Consider the following 25,006-nt stretch of genomic DNA (forward strand, 5'->3'; position numbering starts at 1 on the left):
GGGCCAGGCCAGCCCAATGGGTGCTTGTTAGCAAGTGCTCCTGCCAGCCCCTCGTTTCCACCTGTAAAAACTTACTGCCACCAGCACCAGGCGTCTAGCAGTCCTGAGTCAGGCCCCAAACACAGGAGCTTGGCTTAACAAGCAGGAGGTTTTAAAAGGTAAATAACCATTGGGCTCTTTGCTTTCTGGGTGGTGAGCCTTTAGGCTACAGCTGAGACACGTGTTCCAGTTTTTCTCTGCACCAGCGAGGACTGGAAATGTACCACTTTGTAACACACGCTGAGCTGGTCGTGCGGTCACTGGGCGGCAGAAGCTGTGGAATTTAGAAAAACCACTATCGCGAGATGCACTACAATCACTAGCGTTGCGACCCTAGACCATGCAGAGCCCTGGCTGTGAGCTGAAGGGCTGTGAGCCATGGGACTCTTCCCAGACTTGCCTGGCCACATCTCCTCCCAGGACAGTGGAAAAGAGAACAACCGAGACCCCAGTGTAAGGCTGCAAGCTGAGGTCAGCGCCTTTGGGTACACTGCATGGAGGTGAGTTTTGTTTGTCTTGAATGTTCTGCGCACCCCTTTCTTTTACCAAGTGCCCCCCCCCCCCCCGGACATCTCAGCTGTCTGGACCCATCTCAGCCAGAGGCCTGGGAGCTGGTTGCTGTAAGGGAGTGTTTGCGTTCCAGCAGCACATGGCTGTACTTACCTTTAAACCATGTGAGGCTGGGGTGCCCTGGGGATGGTATTCAGCCAGGGGCAGAATGGGACTATGGAGGCAGAGCTCGCCAACCTCATGCAAGGAGCTTCACTGGGGGAGGAACAGTCTGAACACACACGCTGCTGGACTCCGAGTCCCTGTCAGTGCTCACAATTACCACGGGCAGGTCAGGGAGGCCTCCTGCCCAGTGAACAGTTGCACTCCTAGGACCAGATCCAGGCTTGCAGGATCCTAGTCCCCTAGAGGGCAGAGGGATCTGTGCTCCACTCAGACCTTGAACAGCCAGACAGACCCAGAACTGCCCTCACACCGCATGATCACTTGCCCGCTGTGTTTCCAGCTTGAACTCTGATGTGGCCTTTGTCCCTTGCCCCAGGGCTGTTCTGTTGCAGGGTTCACACCAATGGACGCAGGAATTGATGCCCTGAGGCATTTCCCTTTCAGGGTCATCCAGGGGGCTAGGCACTCACTTTGTTTCACAGCCATGTGGGTTCCCCAGGGTTTTAAACCCAGTTTCTGTAGCTGCTGCCACCTGCTGTTTTTTTGTTGCCTGCAAGGAGGTACAGCTCATTGAGTCAGTGCCCGTGTTTCATGTATCACCCCGAGAACGCGATCCTGGGACGGCCGTGTTATGCTGCCACAAAGGGCAGGCTGGCTACAGCCATGTAAACTGGCCACCTCCATACCTGGGTCCCTGACCACCAGGCTGTGATGTGGCAGGTGTAGGATAAAGGAGCACTGAAGGCAAGAACAATTTTTGACAACCTAATGGAAGGAAAACCCTGCACAGAGCAGAACCCTGCTGCAGGGGCAGGCAACCAGGGCAGCCAAATCTTTGCATTTGAGGCACCAAATCCTTGGGGGGGGTTACATAAGAATTGTGCTTGACTTTTTTTTTTTTTTTTTTTGCACTTGGACTTTTTGGGTGCGGGGGTAGGGACAGCAAAACTAGCAGTCCTGGGCCTACTCTGCTGACATCCCGGCATGAGGACACTTCCCCACCCCTTCCTAGCCCACCCGCTGAGCTGCCGGACACCCCCCAGCTCCTCTGCTGGATGGAAGGTGACTCCAGAAACTATAGCACCTAGGGCAGCTAGGAAAGGGTCTTCTGCTCAACTGCAGGTCTTCCCGCTCTTTTCTCTCAACCCAAGGTCATAGGTTGGGGGAAGGGACATTTGAGGCAGAAGAAGGTAGTGGGGGAGGTAACAGATGGGGCAGCTCTTGGGAATGGTCTGACCAGGGACCAAAGGGAGCTGGCAGGGCAGATGGGAACAGTTTATACAATAAGTGCTCGGGAAGAGGGGAACTGGCCATGGCAAAGTGGGGGGAGTTTGTATAACATGGCTACCAAGACGAGTCGTGCACTCGTCGCCGCACTGGTCACCTTGTGTGCAGGGAGTGCCCCCCTCCGGACCATTAATGTTTGTTTTCATTGTCCTGGAGCAGTGGGGAAGCTCCAGAAGACTGGAAGAAAGCAAACGTGCCAGTTTTTAAAAAGAGTAAAGGGAATGACCCTGTTTATAGGCCTGTCAGCCTGATGTCTACCTGGGGCAAGGTAATGAAGGGACTCGATCAATAAAGAATTAAAGGAGGGTGATGTAATTAGTGCAAATGAAGATGGGTTTATGGAAAACAGATCTTGTCAAACTAACTTGATATCTTTTTATGAAGATATTGCAACTTTGGTTGATAAAAGGAATAATGTGGACATAAGATATTTAGACTTCTGTAAGTCATTTGACTTGGTACCAAACATTTTGACTGAAAAACTAGAACAAAATAAAATTAACAGGACACACATTAAATGGATTAAAAACTGGCTAACTGATAGGGAATGGTCATCAAACAGGTGTGTTTCCAGGAGGGTCTCTGCAGGGATTGGGTTTTGGCCCTTCACTACTTTTTATCAATGATCTGGAATAAAACATAAAATCATCACTGATCACGTTTACAGGTCACATAAAAATTGGAGGAGCAGTAAATAAGGAAGAAGACACGTCAGTGATTCAGAGCGAGCCGGATCACTTGATAAACTGGGCAGAAATAAACAATATGCATTTTAATATGGCTAAATGTAAATGTTTACATCTAGAAACAAAGAACGTAGGTCATCCCTGCAGGATGGGGAGCTCTAGCCAAGGAAGCAGGGATTCTGAAAAAAATGTTGGGGTTGTGGTGGATAATCCGCTCAACATGAGCTCCCAGTGTGACGCTGTGGTCAAGAGAGCCAACGTGCTCCTGGGATGCATAAACAGGGGAAGCTCAAGTAGCAGTAGAGAAATTATTTTACCTCTGTGTTTGTCACTGGTGCCACTGCTGCAGGAATCCTGTGTCCAGCTCTAGTGCCCACGATTCTACAGTGATAAATTGAAGAGGGTTCGGAGAACAGCCACGAGAACGATTAGAGGACTGGAAAACCTGCCTTCTAGTGATAGACTCAAGGAGCCCAATCTATTTATCTTAACAAAGAGAAGATTAGGGGGTGATTCGATCACAGTCTGTAAGTACCTACGCAGGGCTGGCCCATAAAATTTTGGCACCTCAGGCAGGGAGCTCAAATGACGCCCCCATGCCCCCCCGCTTGGGCCAAAACTTTGAAAGGTCTCAATTCTGCCTTCTTCCCGTTCTACTCCTCTCATGGTACTGCTCTGCTACCTACCCCAATAAAGGAGAACTAACAACTTAAAATGTCTTGTTCGGAAACTTTAAGTAACACTTAACTTTCAAACGCCTGGACAGCAAATGTAACTTTTCTTGTCTGCACAGGAAACACTGGTATTTTTATCTGTTTCAATAATCAAAGTGGTGCTTTCCGTGCCTTCTTGGTTGCAAGGATTTGAACTGCTTCCTGAAGGTTCATAGTCTGGGCCAGCTCATGCTCTATTGAGATGGTTGCAAGGCCGACCAGCCTCTCCTGTGTCATTGTGGAGCGTAGATGTGTTTTTATTATCTTCAGCTTGGAGAAGCTGCGTTCTCCACTGGCAACTGTTACAGGAAGTATGTGCAGAGCAACAAAAGCATATGGAAAGAGGGTGGTCATCTTATTTGTGCACATATATTCCAGAACAGCCTTTGGAGTTGATCCTGCTGAAATGCATCTTGAAAGGGCTTTCAGTTCATCACCTAAATCACTCGCATCAATATCGTGCATGTCATCATGTGTCAACACTGTCTCTAGTGCTCTGCGTTGCTGGTGTAGGTCTTCTTCAGGTATAGTGAGGAGTTCTGGAATATCATACAACATCCCAAATATACTGCTGAGTTCCTTGAGCTGCATGAAACGTTCTTCATCTGACTGTATTGCACAATCTAGCACCTGGTTAAAGAATTCAACTTTGAATTGTTGTTTGGGGTCTCTTATGGGATTATCCCGTGCCTTGTAACCAAACTGTCTTCTTCTTTGGTGACTCTTGTATTCTTGAATGGGTGGGAAAATAGCTTCAGCGTGAAGTTCCTCTGCCAACTTCTATGAACTCTTTAGAACGTTTTGAAATCCCTCATCTGACTGGTAAGACTGTAGGTAGGACTTTGCTTTGTCCAGTTGTTCCATTGCTCTAGATATATCAAGGTCAACTCCTTGGAGTCTCTTGCTTATAACATTTATTTCAAACAGCATGTCATGCCACAACACTAAGCACACAGAAATTTGAAGTTATTTATATTTCTGGTGATTCCATTTCCCTCTGCCACTGTTCTCCCATGAACAGTTCCTGTCATAGCATTATCCTCCATAATGGCAACTATGGCATCATCGATCTTTCCAATTCGGTGTTTGATAGGTTTTATCACCTCCACTCGACTTTCCCATTGTGTGGCACTCAGTGGTTTCAGTGTCAGAGAGGATGTTCCCAGATGTTGCTTCAAAATCTGCCATCAATGAGTTGATGCAGAGAAAAATACATAGATACTTTGAATTACATTAAAAAATTCAGAAGCTTCACTAGAAGCTGATGCTGCATCACTGACCACCAAGTTCAATGAATGAGAACTGCCTGGGACAAAAAAAGCTCGAGGGTTTAAATCTCGGATCAGTGTCTGCACTCCTCTGTTCTTTCCTCTCATGTTGGCACCTCTCATGTCAGCTATCGCAATTCCCGTATCTTCTGGCTTTTTAAGAAGCACATTTGTCATACCAGCTCCTGTAGTATCATCAACGTCAATAAATTCTAGAAAATGCTCTGACAGTCACCATTGCAGGGACATTTTCACTAGGTTCTTTTGTTACAAAATGCACCATTAAAGCAATTTGTTCCGTATGGCTGATGTCAGGGGTGCAATCCAGAATAACAGAGTAATATCTTGCTGACTTCAGATCTGCCACAATCTTCTGTTTGACTTTTGTTGCCAGTAACTGTATGATCTCATTTTGAATTGTTTTTCCAAGGTAGTGGTGTGTGTACATTTCTTGGGTGGTGACTCTTCTTAGATGCTCCTGGAGTACAGCATCAAACTCAGTCATCAGCTCCACAATTTTAAGGAAGTTTCCATTGTTTGGCACATACAGCTGATCTGAAGTGCCATGCAGTGCTCGGTTTTGGGTAGCAAGCATTCTCACAACGGCAACGAGCCTTTTCAGAACTTTTTGCCAGTAAAGAGACCCTGATGCAATCTTCTCTTGATGCTGATCATCTATGGTGACCTTTAACCTTAGTCTCATCTCAAGCTCTTTCCACCTATGGAATGATCTCTAGTGATTTGCTGCCTTCTCATGGCATGCCAGATTTCTAGTCAGATTTTTCCAGTCCTTTGTTCCTGTAGAACCCAATGTGGCTGGAACATTAGACTGAAAGAGTTTGCAACAAAAACAGTATGCAGCATTCTGGGGTTTTGAGTATATAAGCCATGGCCTCTCCACTTTGTCACCATTGGGGATTTCACACCAGTAATGTGTTGGATGAACACTTCTATTTTTCACTTGCTGTGGCCCATGAAGTACAAGGAAGTCCCTCAGCCTACTGCTCAAGTCCACAGTCCTGGATTGTCTAGACTTAAGGAACTAAACTCAGCAGCTGCTGTTTCTTGCGCCTCCACCACACTCTTCTCTCATCTACACTTTTCTTCAGGAATGTGCATGGTTACATCCATTTGAGATGGAGATATGGATGCTGCAGTAGCTGCCAGGTCACCTGCACTCTGACTAACTGGAAGATCAGGCATCTCCTCACTACTCACATCCTCACTGGGGCCGGAAGGCTCACCGTGAACATTTGTGTCTATGTATCTCAGGAGAGCTCCTTCCTACTTAGAAAAGCTTCCTTTGCTTTCTTTCTTTTTCTGAATGCTGCCCCAGAGTGGTGTTTTCTTCTTTCACTCATGACTGCTGTTCTGTGCCAGCTATAGTGGCTCTCAACACTCAGTTGAAGGGGACAAATAAGCAGGCTGGTAGCAGGGCCTGAGTGAGGGAAGATACCAGTGTCTTAAGGGCCCAGGGATCAGCGGCCTGGGGGTGGGATATCTTAGGAGCAGGTTGCTCAGAGAAGGGATCATGGAGATCCCTGAGGAATGATTTCTGGGAGGGCGGCTGTGCCAGGGAGGAGGAATATATGCCACATGCATCAGCCCCAAACACACAACTCCTGGGGAACCCCATCCCCATATATCCTCACAGCTCATCGCTCCTCTGCTGCACGGCCTTCACCACAGCCTGCAGCAAACACACCCGTGCCTGCTCCACCCCCTCAGCCACATTCACTGAGCCCCTCACTCCCACCCTCTGCGGCAGCCTCCCTGCAACATTCAGTAAGACTCTCTCAGCCCTCACACATTCAGCTGCAACCCCCCCTCTGCTGCATCCCACCCTGCCCATCAGTCGCACTGTGCATAGCAGACTCAGGTCCCAAGAAACAAATCACCCCGCTCCCTAAACGCTGGCCTGTGCTGACTGCAAAGGAAGCGCTCGCACGTGCTATACAGAGAGTTGGTTTTATTCACAAGGGCTCTTTGACCTCAGCAGTAATGCAGAAAACGCAAGGGAAATATACAGTCAGCGCTTTGGGGCTTTCTTCATACAGATGGTCAATATTCACAATATTACAGTAATACTAAATCATAAGGGTGATGTAGCTCCACAGAACCATAATTCAAACATTCCCCGGTGTTTACTACAAACCAGCCAGGCCTTCCTGATGCTGGACTCGGTAGTCTATGTACACGGCACCTTCGTCCCTTCTTCAGTTTGAAAGGTATTTCTCCAGCGCCTTCATTACCAATCCTGTCTCCTGAAATGAGAGCAACAGTATGGGTCCCCGCGCTACAGCTGCAGGTATAACTCACCCAGGGGTACGGGCAGCATGAGTCCCTGGCAGTCCCTTAAGCCCTCTACAGGGGCAGCTTATCCACTTATCCAGCCCCATGGAGGGTTCCTGTGCCAGCATATCCCAATCCCAGGCAGCACAAGAGCGGTGAGGGGCTGGTCGGGATGTGCCAGGAAAGAAGAGTTTTCACAGATCCATTGGCCCCAACTCACAAATGGGGCAGTGTGACTGTGGCCAGCATTGCAGCCCATAGGCTAGAGATGCAGGGGGGCTGCTCTGCGGATCCAGGCTGGGGGATGGATTCCATCTCCCCAACCCACCCAGATGTCACTGTGACTTGGGCTCCCACGTTAGGAGTGACTTTCACACTGATAGAATATCCTGCCATGACATGATGGCAGATGCATGGGTCGGATTTCAGGGACAGCTGGCACAGGAAAAGCCTAGAGCTAGGGTTGGCCAGGCACAGACTGCCCAGTAACTGACAGGGAGACCAATCACATCGCACAGGGACTGGGGACAAGGTGAAAACAAACCCAGAGGGAGTTTTTACAATGCTACAGATGTACGTACAGCATTTTGCAAAGCTTGCTGCCTGCCTGCATCTCTGGCTCTCCACCACCGAGCCAGCAACACCTCCCTGCTGGTCATGAATAGCCAGGACCTACCCAGAGCTTTGCAGTGTCTCTATTACCATTGCTCAGAATACTTCACCTGCAAGGACAGTCTAACGTGCCCGTCAGATACAAGCCCATTATTTCAACACAGCTTTATGGGAACACAGGAACTGCCGGCTCAGAATGGACATGGGGCCCTGCTAGCCCAGCATCCTGATGGACCAGCACCTTCTCAGGAAGATGACAGCCCATGAAGTAAGCAAATGTGGGATGATCTGCCCCAGGGACTGCTTCCCTTGAGTCCCCTGGAGTTGGAGGTACCTCAAGCCCTGAAGTAAGTGGATCCCTGCCAAGATGGTTGGGCCCAGACTCTCTCCTGCACTAGATCCACCCAGCACAGGAGAGAAAAAAAGGCAACAGGAAGCTGGTTACAGTTCATGGTGCATCTGCACCAGCCCTGACAGACTGGAGCAGCCTAGGAGCTGCTCTAACTTACCTCACTTGACCATGGGTCCAAGGGGCTGTCTGCCAGCTGCAGCATACTGGAGTGTGCCAGCACTCCCCTCCTCCTGACACACCCCCTATACCAGGCAGGGAGCAGTTGTAGGAGCTGGATACAGCAGATTTGCTACAGCTGAGAGCTCCCCCCTTGGTGAGGCTGGTCAGATCTGGTTGCTTCACAGTCTTTTTATGCCACCAAAGCAACACAAAGGGACCGGAGTGCAGCACAGAACCAGGCCCTTGGTATTTTATGTTCAATCCTTACTGTTGTAATTCAGGATATTTTCATTATCCACAGAAATGCTCAGGCCTTTTGTGAATCCTGCTACTCTCTTGGCCTCAATGGCATCTTGTGGACTGTGTGAGAAAAGGATTAATCAATTTTAAATGTGCTGCCTTTCAATTTCACTGAACAAGCCCTTGTTCTTCTATAATGAGGCAGGGTGAATAGCAGTGTGTGATCTCTCTACCAGTCATTTGCTGTTAGCCCCTCTTCCTTGTCCCTTCTCAAGTAAACAGTCCCAATCCTTCCCCGCTCTTGTAGTATGGAACTTTTTCTATGCCCCTACCATTTGCCTATGCATCATTACCACTGTGCATAGGCAGTTCTAAGCCTTCCCTCGAGTGGGTGCCATTTGTGTGACATTGGCAAGGAAGCCCCAGCTTGGGCATCATAGCATGGAGACTCATTGTGCCATGTGCAGCAGCTCCCTTACCAGTCAGAGGTAGAATGACATTTCCTGTGACGCCGTCACTGGCCGTGGAATTGTGCTGCGTGCATGTTGGGGGTCAGCTAACAGGAGTCTCTGCATTTCAGGGTGCACACAGGGCCACCATACTCCCGCACCCTTATGCCCTGTTACACAAAGTTTTGTGTATGGAATTTTCATAGTTAGATGGACGTGATTTATGTTCACTACTGCCATTCTCCTGCCCTCGGTCACTTACGCCCCTACAGTGAGAGTGATTATCCCATCTCCAGAAGAAATGTCATCAGGCCGATACTGAGGGGGAGGAGCGTCAGTTTCATCCTTAAAGGGGACAAGACTCAGGCCGCTCCTTATCTCCCATGGCAGAGTTCCAGAGCCTAGGCACTTCCACCAAGGATGCCATGTGCATGGCCCTGGAGAGGCTCCTCTTGGTGCTGTCAGCCAAAGAATCCCTGCAGTGCATAGGAACTGGGGACTATCCCTTTAAATAGGGTGTGAGCCCTCCAGTGGTCCTCACTGTGGTGTATGGTTCAAAGGCCACCAGCACCCTGCTAGAGCAGCAGCGGGAGCACAGACCTGGGCCTGGCACATTACACACAGTGAGTAACACCATTATTTGGACCCCACTGGGCCCAGATGGTTCCTGCACATGACAGGAGCTGTATGAAGTGCAAAAGACCTATCGACAGGCAGTGAATCATGCTCCTGTTGAGGGAACTTTCAGTGCCTGCGGTGGGGTGTCCCTGGCCAGTCACGGTGTGGCAAGCTGTATGTAATGTGCCAGGCCTCGGTCCACATAACCCTCTGCTGCTCTAGTAACACAGTGTGTGGACAAGCCCTTGGTTCCCATTGCATGGGGGGAGAGGCAATGAGAAATAGGATGCTCCCTACAACCACCTACAGAACTAACTCCCATCCCCCATTCATAGGAGGAATGGAGTGGGGGGCGCAGGCGCACACAAAGGGAGGTATTGAGACTGGGGGGAGGGGCAGCCAGCTGGGAAGGGGCAATTTAAGCAAATTCGGGCAGGTTAAGTAGAATCCCTCAGTATCACATTGCAATAACAGGGGGCAGCAGGGACAGTTGGCCACATCCAAGGGAAGTGCTGGGATGAGGCTGTAACTATTTGCCAGCAAGAGGCAGAGTGCCGAGAAGGGTAGAAATTAGACCGGGAAGTGCGAGAGGCGTGTGAACCCCTCACAGTTATGGAGCCGCTGCAGGATGCATGAGCCCCACCCCATGTCACTTGCCAGCGCTGGCAGGCTTGAGGAGGGTAGTGGGAAGGGGAGAACCAGCTCAGCCGGAGAGGGGGGCCAGGGAAGGAGAGGACACAGGCCATTCCCAGGTCGTGCAAGAAGCCTGGGTGAGGCCAGGAGCTGACTGAGGGTAGGCCTGGCAGCAGTGTGCACGTGACTGGTTACCTGGCACCATGGGGTGGAGGTTAAGGCAGCCTTGGTAGCTGGGGTTCATCTGAAAGAAAGAGGCTGAAAGCTGTGCCCAGTGGAGCCAAAGAGTCTCTTGCACTTTGACTTGGGGACTCTGCCCCCCACCCCACCTGGAAGGGGTTGAACGCTCGCAGGGCCTGGGCCAGAGGCTGAGCCCCAGCCATAACCCTTAGGAGCACTGAGGCAGATCTAATGCAGTGCTGGGGCACACCATGAGGGAGCATCCAGGGCTGGCACCTCCACCCCAGGGAGCTAAACGGAGACTAGCCAAGAGTTAAAGAGCTCACTGACCCCTAGGAGGAACTGTGCACTGAATCTGAGCCTGTGCAAACGAAGGCAAAAGAACTGGGAAGGCCAAAATAGGCTGCAGAGAATGCCCTCCAGAAAGCCTGTAAATCCAGAGCCAGCCCTGACATACTGAGCAGAGCAGGAGCTCAACAGTTACAGGAACTGGGAAGTGATGGGCTAATTGCCCCAGCTGTTCACACTGTGCCAGCTGCACCTATTGAGACCCATTGGTCTGAACCAAGGGGGTGAGGCGGTGACAGCCCGCCCTTGATCAGACGCACAGCCCTACTCCCTGCCAAACATTCCCCCTTGTAAGCAGGGCAAGCGGCCCTGGCTCTCCACTGAGCATTGGCAGTTTGTTCACCTTGCTGGAGCACATGCTCAGACTTGCAGCAGGCAGATCGGATCATTGCTGCAATAGACACGGAGCAGTCAGCATGGCTCAGCCAGCTCCCTCCTGCTGGCAGTCTCCTACACGCACCTGCTGAGTGTGCACCTGGACCTGTTTTATCCATCCAGACAAAGTGCAGCTGCTAGGATCGTCTTCCTTCCCAATGGCCATGATCACCTCATACCCCTCATCAAATCCCACCCCAGTCCCCAACCTGTTACTGCACCAGATCTTATCAGAGCTCCACAGGACTCTCCCCTGCCTGCTGATCCTCTCCTGCCATGGGTCAGACCTTCCCCACGCCCTCCACCCACAGCCACAGCCTCCGCTGCCTGGTTGCAGCCCCCCACTCTTTCCCCCAGCCTCGTGTTCCACGTGGCAATCACAGGGCACAAAGAAAGCCTCCTCCCTCACCCTGAAGTTTTGCTGCCACTGCTCCCCCATCTTCAGAACTTGGTCTCATCAGTCCGTGCTCAAGCTCTGGGCCCTGCAGCATGCAGCCCTCCACCTGGACAGTGCTGGGCGCGGAACCACTGCAGGATGAAATCTGGGAGCTGCTTGTTTCGGGCTCTGGCTCTCAGCTGGCACATCCCCCACTCTCTCACCACAGATACCTCAGCCTGCCCTTGAAAGCCTCGAGCAGAAACCTCTCCTTCAAGCATTCACACTGGCTTCTAAGTTCAGAAAAGGTACCTGTGCCAAAGGGCTACACAGGAGCATCCCCCAGATTATGGGAGCTGGGCCTTTTCACCCACAATTCCCATAGGCAAATTCCAAAGTATCCAAAGGCACTGCTCCCAGGAGCTGTGCTGGGCTGCATGGGATAGGTGCCCAGTGGCCTGTGCACACAATAGCTGGTGTGTGCTGACACCAAGGCTCTCCACCAGCTCATTTGCCACTGGTTCAGTTCTCTAGTCCAGACAAGGCCAGAGACCGTTCCTGTGCTGAGCAGCTCCAGCAGAATGTGTGTCAGTGCGAACAGATCACCCAGGTTCAAAGAGTTCCTAGCGCTGATCCACAGCTGCAAGCAGTACCCAGCTTCTGCGGTACCCAGGAGTCTACACCAGCCATGTCTCTCTCTTCCCCAGCCCCTTCCTAAGAGAACAGCCTCACCTCCCCAGGAGCCCTGAGGGAACTCTGCTGTACCCCAGGAGATGCAGCGCTGTTCCAGCTCCAAGGCAAGGGGCCCATTGGAGACAACCCCCTACCACAGGCAGCTCTACAGACAGGCAGGGGTGAGGCTGAATGGGATAAGTGCTGTGAAAGGGAGTTCATCTGTTACACAAAAGGAAATGAGCGTGGGAGGAAGAGCAGGTGGTTGATTTAGGGCAGGCCACATCTATGCTAGGAGAAAAAGGGCCCTTTTAACACGTTAGCTGGTCATGGTAAACCCTATGTTGAGCCCCCTATGGTTGACCCCACCTAGCTCACGAGTTAAAATACATGTCCTGTTTACATGAAGGTTTTAACATGTTACCTGATGCATGCTAAAAACATCCCTTTTCTCTCAGTGAAGGCAAGGTGTTTGCAGGCACAAGAAGCCTTCCCTCAACCCTCGTGCACCCTACGGAAGGGCCAGCTACAGCTGCAGTCCCTATGCTCTTGGAAGTACAAGGATTGCTCCCTAGTTTTGTCCCCTGGGGCATATAGCACCCAAAGGGTCGGAGATGGTGAAGCCCCTTTGTACTGACCCCCAATGGCCAGTGCAGCGTACACAGGGGCATTAAAGGAGGGCTTGAGCCTCTCTGCATTGCCATGTATTTGGGCCAGGGCCAATCAGGCAGTTTGGCCATTAGCAGGATCCAGCACATTGTGAAGGGTGGCTAGCAATTGGTTCAGGTGAGACTATTTCTCAGAGAGAGACTGACTCAGAGCAACCCAGCAGACCTACCAGCACAAATCAGTAAATTAGCAGCTGGTAGTTTGCAACACTCTTCAGGAAAGAGACAGGACTTTGTTCAGTCTTTGAGCTCCTCATCAAGAGGAACAAGCAGGAGTAAGATGCTACCTAAATGGGGTTGATTAGTCTGAATGCATTTGGTTGTGCCACACCACACAGACCTCCAGTGCAGATAATTTGCCTTAGAATGACCATAGGATTCCCTTTGCTTCCTGCAATGAGAATGTAACCTAATTCTGAGAGAATAAAACTGGGTAAGTCTTTTTACTGTTTTTAATCAGCCAGGCTGTGTGCCTGCACTGCACTCTTGAGTCCAGTAAATCATTGGCTGGCCTGACTAGTATCACTTTGGCCTACCAGAAGTTTTGTCCCTTTTAAATAATTTTTTGCACTACAGTGGGTGAAAATAATCCAGTGATGGACCCAGAGAAAGAAAGGCAGGTTTCAGAAAGGACCCATTGGGGGTGACAGCTCAGGACTGGGAGCTGGGCAGGAGCAGCAGACCCAGGGGGCTAGTGCCCCCACACCGGAAATACTGGGGGGGGGCTGATGCATGTTTCCACCCCCAATGTTTGTGGGGAGCTGTGGGGGGAGCACGGGGCACTAGCCATCAAGGAACGACCAGGACACCTGTTCCCAGCCTGGAACCGGCTTCCCTCCCAGGCTGAGTCTCTGTAGCTCCTGTCACTCCACCTCAGCCATTCACAGCGCATTCTGTCCCCCCTGGGGCTGGCCGAACAGTTGCCACAAACACAGGCCACTCGGTGTGGAACTGTATGAAGCACAGAGAGAGGCCAGATCTCCACCTGCCTGGCATGTCAGTCACTGCTAACGGAACACCCAGCCTCTGTGTGAACTCACACTGCCGGCCACGAGCCACCCCAAGAAGTTAAGGTTAAAAACCAGGCCAGCATTACAGCTTTTGGACAGGCAGCATTCAGGACAAACTTCCCAGAATTCCAAGAGGCTGCAGTGGGAGATGCACAGGTAGGGCAGGAAACTGCGGAAGGTCTGCCCCGGAGTGACGCCAGGCAGTAGCCGTGCCATCACGATTGAGATGCATCTGCAGCTGTGGGCCCAGATTAGATCAAACTGGTGTTTAAAACCAAATTCAGATGTTTTCATTCATTTGGCATCACTGCAGGGCATTCATGGTGTCCAAAGAGCAAGTACTGGCCGGGGGGTACAACCCACTGTGTCCTTTGTATGTGACTAAGTGCATGAATCCCTGCTTGAAGTGCGTAACTCGGCTTCGCCAGCAGCTGTCAGGTGTGACCAGTGCCTCCGTAATATAGGCTGCATTCCCTGCTGTGCTCTGCTGATGCTCACCAGCCAGCTAAGCCGGGCGTACGGGCATTTTATGTCACTGGAGCACCACAATGCGATGGAGCAGGCAGGTGATTCTGAGCCATCTGTTATCATGCCTTCCTACTGTCCTGATTGTGTTGCTCCTCACTGAATCCCCCTGCTCCCCCCCAATTTACCTACTTTACCCAGCCTGCATGCAGGGTTCCCAGCACCAGAGATGTCGGAGGGACCTTGCCACTCCCATGTGTGGGAGATGCCCCTGTGCTATCACTCCAGAGGATACTGAAAGGATCAGCCCTGCGGTGGCAAGGGCTAAGTGACTACAGACTTTTCCCTTATAAGAGCTATGGCTCAGACCATCCCCACTGCTCCATGAGCAGAGGGGACAGAGATCCTGGGCATCTGCCCATGGGCTGTGGAGGGCGAAGAAGCTCCAGCTCCAGCATTTATCCTAGCCACGCGCTGTGCCGGGCCGAGCTCTTCCACTGGCGCTCTGCAGGGTCAGTGCCCCACAGGGGTTTGGTGGCAGAGGCATGAGGGACTGGAGCAGGAGCCCAGCTTCTGGTATTAGCATTGCCAAGCCAGAGTTAACACTGCTTCATCTTTTACTCCCACTGAGCCCCTCCCAAGCTTGGCTCCAATGGAGGTGGCAGGGTCAATAGAGGCATAGCCTCCCTTGGGAAACAGGAGTTTCCTTCCCTCTGGATCTCTGGGGTTAGCCTCCTATGTGGGCTCCTTAGCCCAGATGTGAGGGAAACTGTTCCAGCCCAGCCTTGAGGGGCTCCTTGGCCCCTCCTCTGGCTGCCCCAGGGGGGTAGGATGATTTGGCCCTGTGCTGCTCCTTGCTGCACTCCCCTGCAGCCTCTCTCTCAGCTCTCTCTCTCTACCACATTGCTCAGTAGTCACCTGGTTGTGAAGATCAGATCTTCCTTGGTTCTCATCTATTAGTCTCTCTTGCAAGAGGATTTTCAGGAGCTCTCTGGTAAGCAGCTCTTTCATGTCCTTCAAGACAGCTCGGAGCGTTGGGCTGAAGGCCACTGGGATGGAGTTTGCTACAGCATCTCCCGGAGACTCCAGAAGTGGGGAGGCCGCAATGCTCTTCTTCCCCATGAAATGACCTGAAATGACATTGGGCACGTGTATTAGAACAGGGAATGGGCAAGATGGTTGTGGGGGCGGGGAAGATTTCAAGCTCTGGCAGGGGGCCTGGATGCAAAAGTCCCACAGCTCCCTAGCACCAAGCAGCCTTCGAAATCCGCAATATAGCAGTGGCTGCTGTGGCACTGGAATTTTTCAGAAGCAAGATACTGTAGCAGAAACCCACCTCTAGCTGAAGGAGGCGGAACTGAGGGGGAGCTAGCAAAAGAACATGACAATGGCCACATGCTTTGTTCCTCTTGAAATACTAGAAACTCTGGGTGACAACTATCCAGAGTTACCACAGTAAGTAGCAGAAATAACCACAAGTTTTGCTTTCAAGATCAGTAACTATGGGGGTTTGAAGGGAACTTTCCCTAGGGGCCAGAGATCCATCGCTACATGGGTCTTATGCCTTCCCTGGAAGCAGCTGCTGCTGGCCCCATCAGAGACTGGAGACCAGGCTAGAGGGCCCCCTATCTGAGCCACAGTGATGATTCCCAGAGCCCTAAAAACATCTTGGCAGTTCACCTTTAATAACCACCCAAATAACAACCTACGAGATAGCTTAGCTGTTCAGAGAAAGGCAGCCAAGACGACACTTGTGCAGACGACACAGGGTGCAGGGGGTTGAGGGCTCTGGTTGGGGGTGTGGGCTCTGGCATGGAGCCAGAAAGGAGTTCAGGGTGCGGGAGGGGGCTACAGGTTGGGGTAACGGGGGCAGGGATGCGTGTGGGTGGGGGGGGGTTGTGGGCTCTAGGATGGTGCTCTGGGCTGGCATCGAGGGGGTTGGAGAGCAGGAGGAGGATTGGGGCTGGGGCAGGGGGTTGGGGCACAGGGGGTGGCTCAGGGGTGCAGACTCTGGGCAGTGCTTACCACACGCAGCTCCCAGAAACAGTGACATATCCCCACTCCAGCTCCTATGCAGAGGTGTGGCCAGGTGGCTCTGCTGCACACCGCCCTGCAGCTCCCATTGGTCATGGTTTCTGGCCAATGGGAGCTGCGGGGGCAGCGCATGAAGTGGAGCCCCAGGTTGCCCCAGTGTGTAGAAGCTGGAGCCGGGGGGAAGAGGGGGAGGGCATGCTGTTGCTTCCGGGAGCTGTGCAGAGTAGCCCCCCAACCCTGCTCCCTGGCTAAAGCAGGGCCAGACCCCAGTGGGAACTTGAGGGCCTGATTAAAACGGCTGGTGGGCCAGATGCGGCCCATGGGCCATAGTTTGCCCACCTCTGTTTTATAGCCATCAGTGCTAACTACCTGATTTGCATGCACAATCAGTAGTTAGAAATTTAAGGGCTATAAGTTGCATGGACAGTGCACTTGCAAAATCATAGCCTGTTTTCCCAGTCAGGCTCACCCTGAGCTGTAACCGGACCCAGTGCACAGTGTGACTAGGAGAGCAGTGGGACACCAGCCCCCAGGTGTTCTGTAGCATATGCTTGGAGTCAGGCTCTCCAAGCAGCAGACCCCTCAGGATCTAGCCCTCAATGAGTTCCCATAAACACTCACAGACCCGGTCTACGCCTAAAACTTCGGTTGGCCTCGCTCAGGGCTGTGAAAAACGTCACGCCCTCTGCAACGTGGCCAACGGAAGAATTCTTCCCTCCACCCAGGTTCCGAGGGGATGGATCAACGGTCACTGCAGGAAGTGGCGACAATCCAGTGCTGTAGCTGCCGTAGCACTTGCAGTGGAGTTGTACCCTCGGAGTCCGACGAGTAACAAAGGGGGCTGAACTTGGGCTGCCAGAAATAAATCCTGCAATGACCCTGGCACAATGGCTGCAAGTTGCAAACTACAGATGATAAACAGAACCCACAACAAATCCCAGCCCAGCTCCAGGGCAGCTCAGTACAGGGATATGAAGGTCAAATCTTGTGCCAGTGTATCTGCTCCAGGCCTCTCCCAGAGGCAGCCATGCACTGGCCTACAGACTCCTTGGCCAGCACCTGTAGTCTCATTCAGACTCATCCACGTGGACCCCCGCTTGCAAGCTGCCCCTGGGATCCACCACCATGGCTACCTGGGATCCACCACCATGGCTACCACTAGCCCCCCTGCCAGTGACAGGCTGCTTCCCAGCCTGGCTCTCAGCCCTTCGGACACAGCTCTTAAGCTTCCCAGCCTTTTGATTCAAGACTGGGTGGTTTTCTGAGATGTGCTTTAGGGATTACTGTAGAGCAAGTCTCTGGCCTGTGCTGTGCAGGAGATCCAGCAAAATAATCAGAACCCTTCTGGCCTTGGAATCTGAGTCACCAGAGGGCCAGTGCCTCTCCGCCCGGTGCCTCTCCAGCCCAGCCTCTGCTGGAAGCGAGGAGGAGTTTGCAGGTTTCCAGGCCGGGATAAGTCAGTGGAGTGTCTCATTGGCACCGTCCTCCCTGCTGCTTCCCCACAGGTTCTGCCCAGAACAGACCCACATGTCCGCCCTGGGGGTTGGTCATAGCTTGATGGGAAGGGCCGTTCCTGCCTAGCAGATTCATCACCCTAGTGGATAACAAGCATTTCATAAACCCCTCATCCTTCAGGGCACAAACAGCACAGGGGCATGGGCAGATCCTTAGTGCTCAGGACCGGGGCCCTCTTCATTCTGAGCCTGTTATTACAAGGCCCCACAAATGGGAGCTTGAATAGCCAGTGCATGCTGTGCCAGTGGTTAACGCCATGGGGGCTTCCGGCAGCAGATTCTGATTACACAACATATGGTTGTGTGCTGGGCTTCCCTGAACCACCGGGGGGATCCAGGCCTGGTCTGTAACAGGGAGACAAAGGTGCCGAGACATCTCTCAGGGGGCTTGAAAACCTGGGCAGGGAGCACAAGCAGGGGAAAGCGCTGCAGTTCTCATTTGGGGAGGGCTCCTGCAGGCTGCACAGAGCCTTTCCGGCTCCCCCCTCCCCTCCCCAGCTTCAGACGGGCAAGGAGGAAAAGAGGCAGCATAAAGGCCCTTCACACCTCCCATGGCAAGAGACCAGCTGAAGGGAAGCAGCACCGGGGCACAGACTGAGGAGTCAGATCACACTTGGGTCTGGGTTCATAAGGGAATTTGTTCCTTTTCTGGAAGCCTCTGCTCTGGGCATGGAGCGATCTGTCCCTCTCCCTCGGCCGGCTGGGAAAGGAGCCCTCTGGTGGCAGAGCAGCAGCAGCACAGAGGGGACACATTCTGGATTCATTGCTGCCTGGCGAGTGGACTCTCTCATGCTACCACCCACCCCCCACTAGCAGGGTCCCCGGCACACAGTGCCCAGGGTTACAGCAGCTGCATCCTTAACTAGGATGAGCATTGCTCTGGGACGGAGCCGGCATTGCCATTCTGAGATAGAGATGTCCTCTGGGGGTTCGCTCCACAGCAAGCCACACAGAGGGGGGTTACTGGAGGGCAACTCCAGTAACTAGTCAAACTGGTTCTCCAGGGGCTCCCTTGCTTCTCTCCTAGCCAAGCAGATTAAGTGACCCCTCAGCTCTGTCCTCCACCCCCATTCTCGGCTTCTCATCTGCGGGAAGCTTCACAGCAGCTTTCTCCCACACACCCACCTTTTTGCTTGCTCACTCCCCTTCAGGCAGCACTATTCAGACAAGTTTCACAGTGGTACCCAAGGTGCCAGACTAGATTTTGAACATGAATAGCTGAGAAATAGATTTGGTTTCCTCTATCTCAGAGCAGTGCCAATCTGGAAGGTACTTCTGCTTTCTCTCTGCTTTGCCTTAAAATAATGGACAGGCGCTCTGCTTTGCATTTTAAAATACCAATATTTTATTACATGCAATTAGTTGTAGCCATGTCAGTCCCAGGATATTAGAAAGCCAAGGTGTGGGAGGTAATATCTTTTATTGGACCAACTTCAGTTGGTGAGAGAGACAAGCTTCCAAGCCATGCAGAGCTCTTCCTCGGGTCTGGAAAAGGTTTGCTCAGATATCCTGGGATGAACACTGCTACAACACTGGTACCTTTCCCAGACCCAAAGAAGGGCTTTGTGTATAGAAGGACTCTATAGCTTGTCTCTCTCACCAACAGAAGTTGGTCCAATAAAAGATATTCCCCCATCCACCACCACGTCTCTCTAATATCCGATTGCACCTGACATTCTGAAATCCTCAGTCTAATCTCCCAGTATTTGGCTCAGTGTAGACCTTGGTGCCTCCACAGCACAATACTACTCACCACGAGGCAGAATCTGCCCGAGGAATTTGCTGCCTGTGTCTGGGATTGTGGGTGCCATCTCTCTGCTATAGGGATTTGGAACAATCCATCTTGCCATGCACCCACAAAAGGGACAATCGGCTAATAGTAGCTAGGGAATATTGTCCAGGCACCAGAATCATTGGTTAATCAAGGACAGTTGTTCTGCTGATCATCTATCTATATTCCCACCCTCCCACTCTGGGATTATGTTTCGGACATTTCATTGGTTGAATGTGTGGTCACTCCGCTGGGGGCAGGTGTGTGGATGGAGTTCTGTGGAGGTGATCTCTCCCATTTAGGGTGTGTCTATACTGCAAAAATGGTACATTGGTAACTCTGGTTAAAACAGCGGGGAAGACACAAACTTGGCTTTTAATTTGGGTTAGCAGCACAACCCAAGAGTAGGTCTCAGAGTAGCAGGCGCGTTCGTCTGTATTCGCAAAAAGAAAAGGAGTAATTTGTTAGTCTCTAAGGTGCCACAAGTACTCCTTTTCCTTTTTCTAAAAGAGTATTTACATTGCATCTGGGAGTGAGTCCCCCAGCTCAAGCAGACAGACTCCTGCTAGTGGGGCTCCAGCTAGTGTGCTAAGAATAGCAGTATGGATCCGGTGGCTCTGACAGCTGCTCATGCGAGCCCCCAAGCTCAGACCCAGGGGATCAGGTGGGCTTGAGAGCCCAAGCTGCCACCCAGAGACCCAAAGTCCACACCTCTTCTTGCAGGGTAGACAAACCCTCAGATCAGTCGAGCGCCACAACCTTCTCCTGTATCTGAATTAAGATTAATAGCACCGCCGTTACTTTTCCAGTTTGCCCCAGGGACTCTCACAAGTTATTACCCCCGAGACTGTGACTGGCCAGCATTTTCAGCACTACGTGTGCGACAAGGCAGTGCATGCCAGGGCTCTGGAGCTGCCAGCACAGCGTGTTGGGGCAGCCCGTGCTGGGCAATGGAAGGGCGTGGGCATTGTACGGTGACGGACAGGCGGCATCTGCCCACTTCTCCTCCTGCTCTCCAGCCCAGCTCCAGAAACCTCAGGAGCCTTCTCTCAATCCTGCCTTTCACCCTTCTCCACCCCCACATCACACAGAGGAGGATGCGAAGGAGAGGCTACATCTGACCTGCACAAAATAGGCTCCTAATGGCTGGGTCTCTTATTTTTGGATCTTTTCTTTGGCGGGTGGGGGGGGGATTTTAATGGTGTAGATGACTTCAGGGGAGGGCTAACCCTACCCTCTTAAAATGTGCGTCTGTTTTGAGGAGCTGAGTTTGAAATGTCTCCCTATTGCAGGAGGCATAATGGCCCCTGGCTAAGCCCTGCCCTATGCTCCTTTCTCCCCCCCCCCCCTTCCTCACCCACTCTCCTGTTCTCTTGCTTTAGGTTTCTTCTGGCTGTTGATTTCTGGCCGCGGAGGTACTCAGACATTTCTGCAGGTAAATGCGCCAATTCCTGGCAGCCCTCCCTGGCACCAGGGGTCCCCCACAAGCTGCAGCGAGTAGTTTGGCAGAACCTCGTTGGGCCTTGGCCCATTTGCCCTTGGAGTTCTGCAGGCCAGAGAGCCCCTGGCCCAGAAGTGCGGGTTCCTTTGCTGGGAAGGCACTGCAGTGAATTAACCCCGCCAGCCCATGCAAAGCAAAGCGCGCCCCATCACCCAGCCGAAGGGCAGGCGTAGACACGGTGTGGACCGAGCCCTGTAGCGGAGGTCGGCTCACCTGCTGCTCCAGTCTGCCTCCGAGGGGTGCCAGCTCCCAGCCCCCACAGCCAAGTCCCTCGCACTGCTCCTGCCAGCGGCACTCCGGAGAGTCTCCGAAGCGGCTCTGGTGCGCTGGCGTGCGCCCCACCTTGGCGTGTTACCCAGGGCCCCACGACAAGATGCTTTGCCCAGGTGCACTCTCGGAGACAAGAATGGAGCCCTGCCCCGCAGGCCGGCCCTCCTCGGGGCAGCTCGCAGCCGCTCTTCCCACCCAGCCCAGCCTTGCTCCTGGGCAGCTCCAGTCCCGCCCAGCACCGGAGCCGGAGCCATGGGGGTCCCCCTCTGGGGCTGGGCTGCTCACCTGCCCCCGCCCAAGGCTCTCCCTCATTGCCTGTCCGGCCACACCGGCGCGGGGTTCGCCGCAGACAAGCTCGCCCCGGTCCCGGCCCGCTGGCTCTGGGGGTCCGCTGACACCCTCCACCCCCCGGCCCGGCTCCCCTCTCCCCCGGGCTCGGACTAGGGGTGGCTTCGCCCGGTGGCCGACCTGCAGCTGGGAGGGGATCGGGGCCGTCTGCCCCCGGAATCCCCGGGCTGCTCCGCCCGACCCCGCCGGGATCCGCGAAAGCCCCTTCGATCGCGCAAGCCGCGGGCGGCTTCCCAGGGGCGCCCCGCCGGGAGGCGCCGGGGCGGGCGGGAAGCGGCGCCCCGGCGGGGCAGCGGACGGTACCTGTGGCCCAGAGGTTGCCGCGGGGGTTGACTTTGATCCTGGCCGCTCGGTCCCGCGGCTCGGCGAAGTCCGGCCGGTAGGCGGGGGCGGCCGAGAGGAAGGAGAGGAGCAGCAGGCAGCCCAGGAGCCGGCTGGCGGGCAGCGCGCCCATGGCTCCCCGCCGGGCTCCGGGGGACGCTTCGCCTGGGGCCGGGGAAGCGGCGGCGGCGGCGACTCGTGCTCCGGGCTGGTCGCCTCTGGCTTCCCGGGCTGCTCCATTTAAAGCCTCCCACCGCGGGGCGGAGACTGGCCGGGAGCAGCCGCAGCCCTCGCCTTGCGCACGGCGGCGGCGGGGGGCGCCCAACCCCTGCCCAGGCCACGCCTAGGGCCGGGAGCGGGCAGGAGGGGGTGACTCAGCGCCCAGCTGCCTGCCCCTGGCCCGGAGGATCCCGCCACGTGTTCCGGCCACCCCGGGCCAGGGGGACCCTTCAGGGGGACCCTTCCCGCCCAGGCAGTGGCGCTGGAACAATGTGTAGGGTCGGGTGCTGGGAGCTGTTGATCCAAACTGTAAACTCTGTAGCTGATGGAAATGGAAACCACTTCAAGCCAGGGGGTGCGGCTGCACCCCCAGTACCCTTAGTTCCAGCACCTATGGGCCCAGGGCACCTTCTGTGCAGCGCCCCAAACAGGACACTCAGGGAAGTCGGGGTGCAGATCCTGCTGCCCCTGGCAGCGGCACAGGGCCAGGCCCTCCAAGCAGTAGGCTTCACTCCTACACAAAGCTCAGGCTGGGTTTTATCAAACACAAAGTGGCTGACCAAAAAGAGCCCCCCAGGGTCTGCCCCAAAGCACCCTGCAGTCCGTGGAAAATATCCCACCACGGGCAGAGGTGCTTCAGAGATCTGGGCTGGCATCCTGCTCCCCCCGTGCCCTGCAACCCCTCACTGACAAGCTGGGCATCCAGCTGGAGGAACAGACAGCTCAGGGGGCAGCAGAGCCGGGGAGCTGTCCATAGATCCTCTGGAGGTGCAAAAGCACAACTGGAAAATGTTTATGAGTCCTTTACATGTCAAACCCCACCCCCCATTTCCGGCTCTCACCGTGCCAGCATGGCCGGGTTGCTTTCTTCTCTCTTCAGGGAGTCAGGGGATCATGGTCAGGGCCCACCCGTTTCCCCAGGAACTTGAATAAGAGGTTCTCCAAAGCATGAGCCTTTGCACCCAGCAGGACAGGCTCTCAGCGAGTTTTCCCAGGGAATTGCCACCCATGTTGGGTGACTCAGATGAGGAAGGAGCAGCCCCTCCTGTGCTGTGAAATGCTCTAAGCTCAGACACGTAGAGGCGGAGGAGCGCCCCCCACCCCATTACACAAGGTACTGTCCCCTATTCTTAACCATCATCCCTCTGGAACCACTCCCCCATCGCCATCCCTGGTAAGCGGGTGGGATTGGTGCAGCAGAGATCGGGGACAGGCAGTGTTCTCCGACTGGTAAACCGGGCGGCGGCTTTAGAAGACTGCACAGAGCTGGCGGTGGAAGTGGCAGTAGATGTTGAGGAACCTTTCAAAGGCATGAGATGAGGCTTTCTTCCGGCAGCTCACGGAAGCTACTAGATCGCATGCCCTGATTCTCATGGGTGACTTTAATTTTCCTGATATCTGCTGGGAGAGCAATACAGCGGTGCATAGACAATCCAGGAAGTTTTTGGAAAGCGTAGGGGACAATTTCCTGGCGCAAGTGCTAGAGGAGCCAACTAGGGGGGGTGCTTTTCTTGACCTGCTGCTCACAAACCGGGTAGAATTAGTGGGGGAAGCAAAAGTGGATGGGAATCTGGGAGGCAGTGACCATGAGTTGGTTGAGTTCAGGATCCTGACGCAGGGAACAAAGGTAAGCAGCAGGATACGGACCCTGGACTTCAGGAAAGCAGACTTCGACTCCCTCAGGGAACGGATGGCCAGGATCCCCTGGGGGACTAACTTGAAGGGGAAAGGAGTCCAGGAGAGCTGGCTGTATTTCAAGGAATCCCTGTTGAGGTTACAGGGACAAACCATCCCGATGAGTCGAAAGAATAGTAAATATGGCAGGCGACCAACTTGGCTTAATGGTGAAATCCTAGCGGATCTTAAACATAAAAAAGAAGCTTACAAGAAGTGGAAGGTTGGACATATGACCAGGGAAGAGTATAAAAATATTGCTCGGGCATGTAGGAATGTTATCAGGAGGGCCAAATCGCACCTGGAGCTGCAGCTAGCCAGAGATGTCAAGAGTAACAAGAAGGGTTTCTTCAGGTATGTTGGCAACAAGAAGAAAGCCAAGGAATGTGTGGGCCCCTTACTGAATGAGGGAGGCAACCTAGTGACAGAGGATGTGGAAAAAGCTAATGTACTCAATGTTTTTTTTGCCTCTGTTTTCACTAACAAGGTCAGCTCTCAGACTGCTGCGCTGGGCATCACAAAATGCGGAAGAGATGGCCAGCCCTCTGTGGAGATAGAGGCGGTTAGGGACTATTTAGAAAAGCTGGACATGCACAAGTCCATGGGGCCGGACGAGTTGCATCCGAGAGTGCTGAAGGAATTGGCGGCTGTGATTGCAGAGCCACTGGCCATTATCTTTGAAAACTCGTGGCGAACCGGGGAAGTCCCGGATGACTGGAAAAAGGCTAATGTAGTGCCAATCTTTAAAAAAGGGAAGAAGGAAGATCCTGGGAACTACAGGCCAGTCAGCCTCACCTCAGTTCCTGGAAAAATCATGGAGCAGGTCCTCAAAGAATCAATCCTGAAGCACTTGCATGAGAGGAAAGTGATCAGGAACAGCCAGCATGGATTCACCAAGGGAAGGTCATGCCTGACTAATCTAATCACCTTTTATGATGAGATTACTGGTTCTGTGGATGAAGGGAAAGCAGTGGATGTATTGTTTCTTGACTTTAGCAAAGCTTTTGACACGGTCTCCCATAGTATTCTTGTCAGCAAGTTAAGGAAGTATGGGCTGGATGAATGCACTATAAGGTGGGTAGAAAGCTGGCTAGATTGTCGGGCTCAACGGGTAGTGATCAATGGCTCCATGTCTAGTTGGCAGCCGGTATCAAGTGGAGTGCCCCAAGGGTCGGTCCTGGGGCCGGTTTTATTCAATATCTTCATAAATGATCTGGAGGATGGTGTGGATTGCACT

At 53.3% G+C, this 25,006-nt stretch overlaps 1 protein-coding gene across 1 annotated transcript; it reads right to left on the minus strand.

Annotated features, from left to right (window-relative positions):
* Window positions 1–6,622: 6,622 nt before the first annotated feature.
* Window positions 6,623–22,116, minus strand: NMB (neuromedin B). Its single transcript, XM_073363243.1, is given in 4 exon segments — window positions 6,623–6,932; window positions 15,036–15,247; window positions 21,859–22,057; window positions 22,060–22,116. Coding segments are annotated over 4 exon segments (516 nt in total). The 3' UTR covers window positions 6,623–6,884.
* Between the last annotated feature and the right edge of the window lie 2,890 nt (window positions 22,117–25,006).

The sequence above is a fragment of the Lepidochelys kempii genome, chromosome 10 (assembly GCF_965140265.1).
Source record: "Lepidochelys kempii isolate rLepKem1 chromosome 10, rLepKem1.hap2, whole genome shotgun sequence".
Lineage (NCBI taxonomy): Eukaryota > Metazoa > Chordata > Testudines > Cheloniidae > Lepidochelys > Lepidochelys kempii.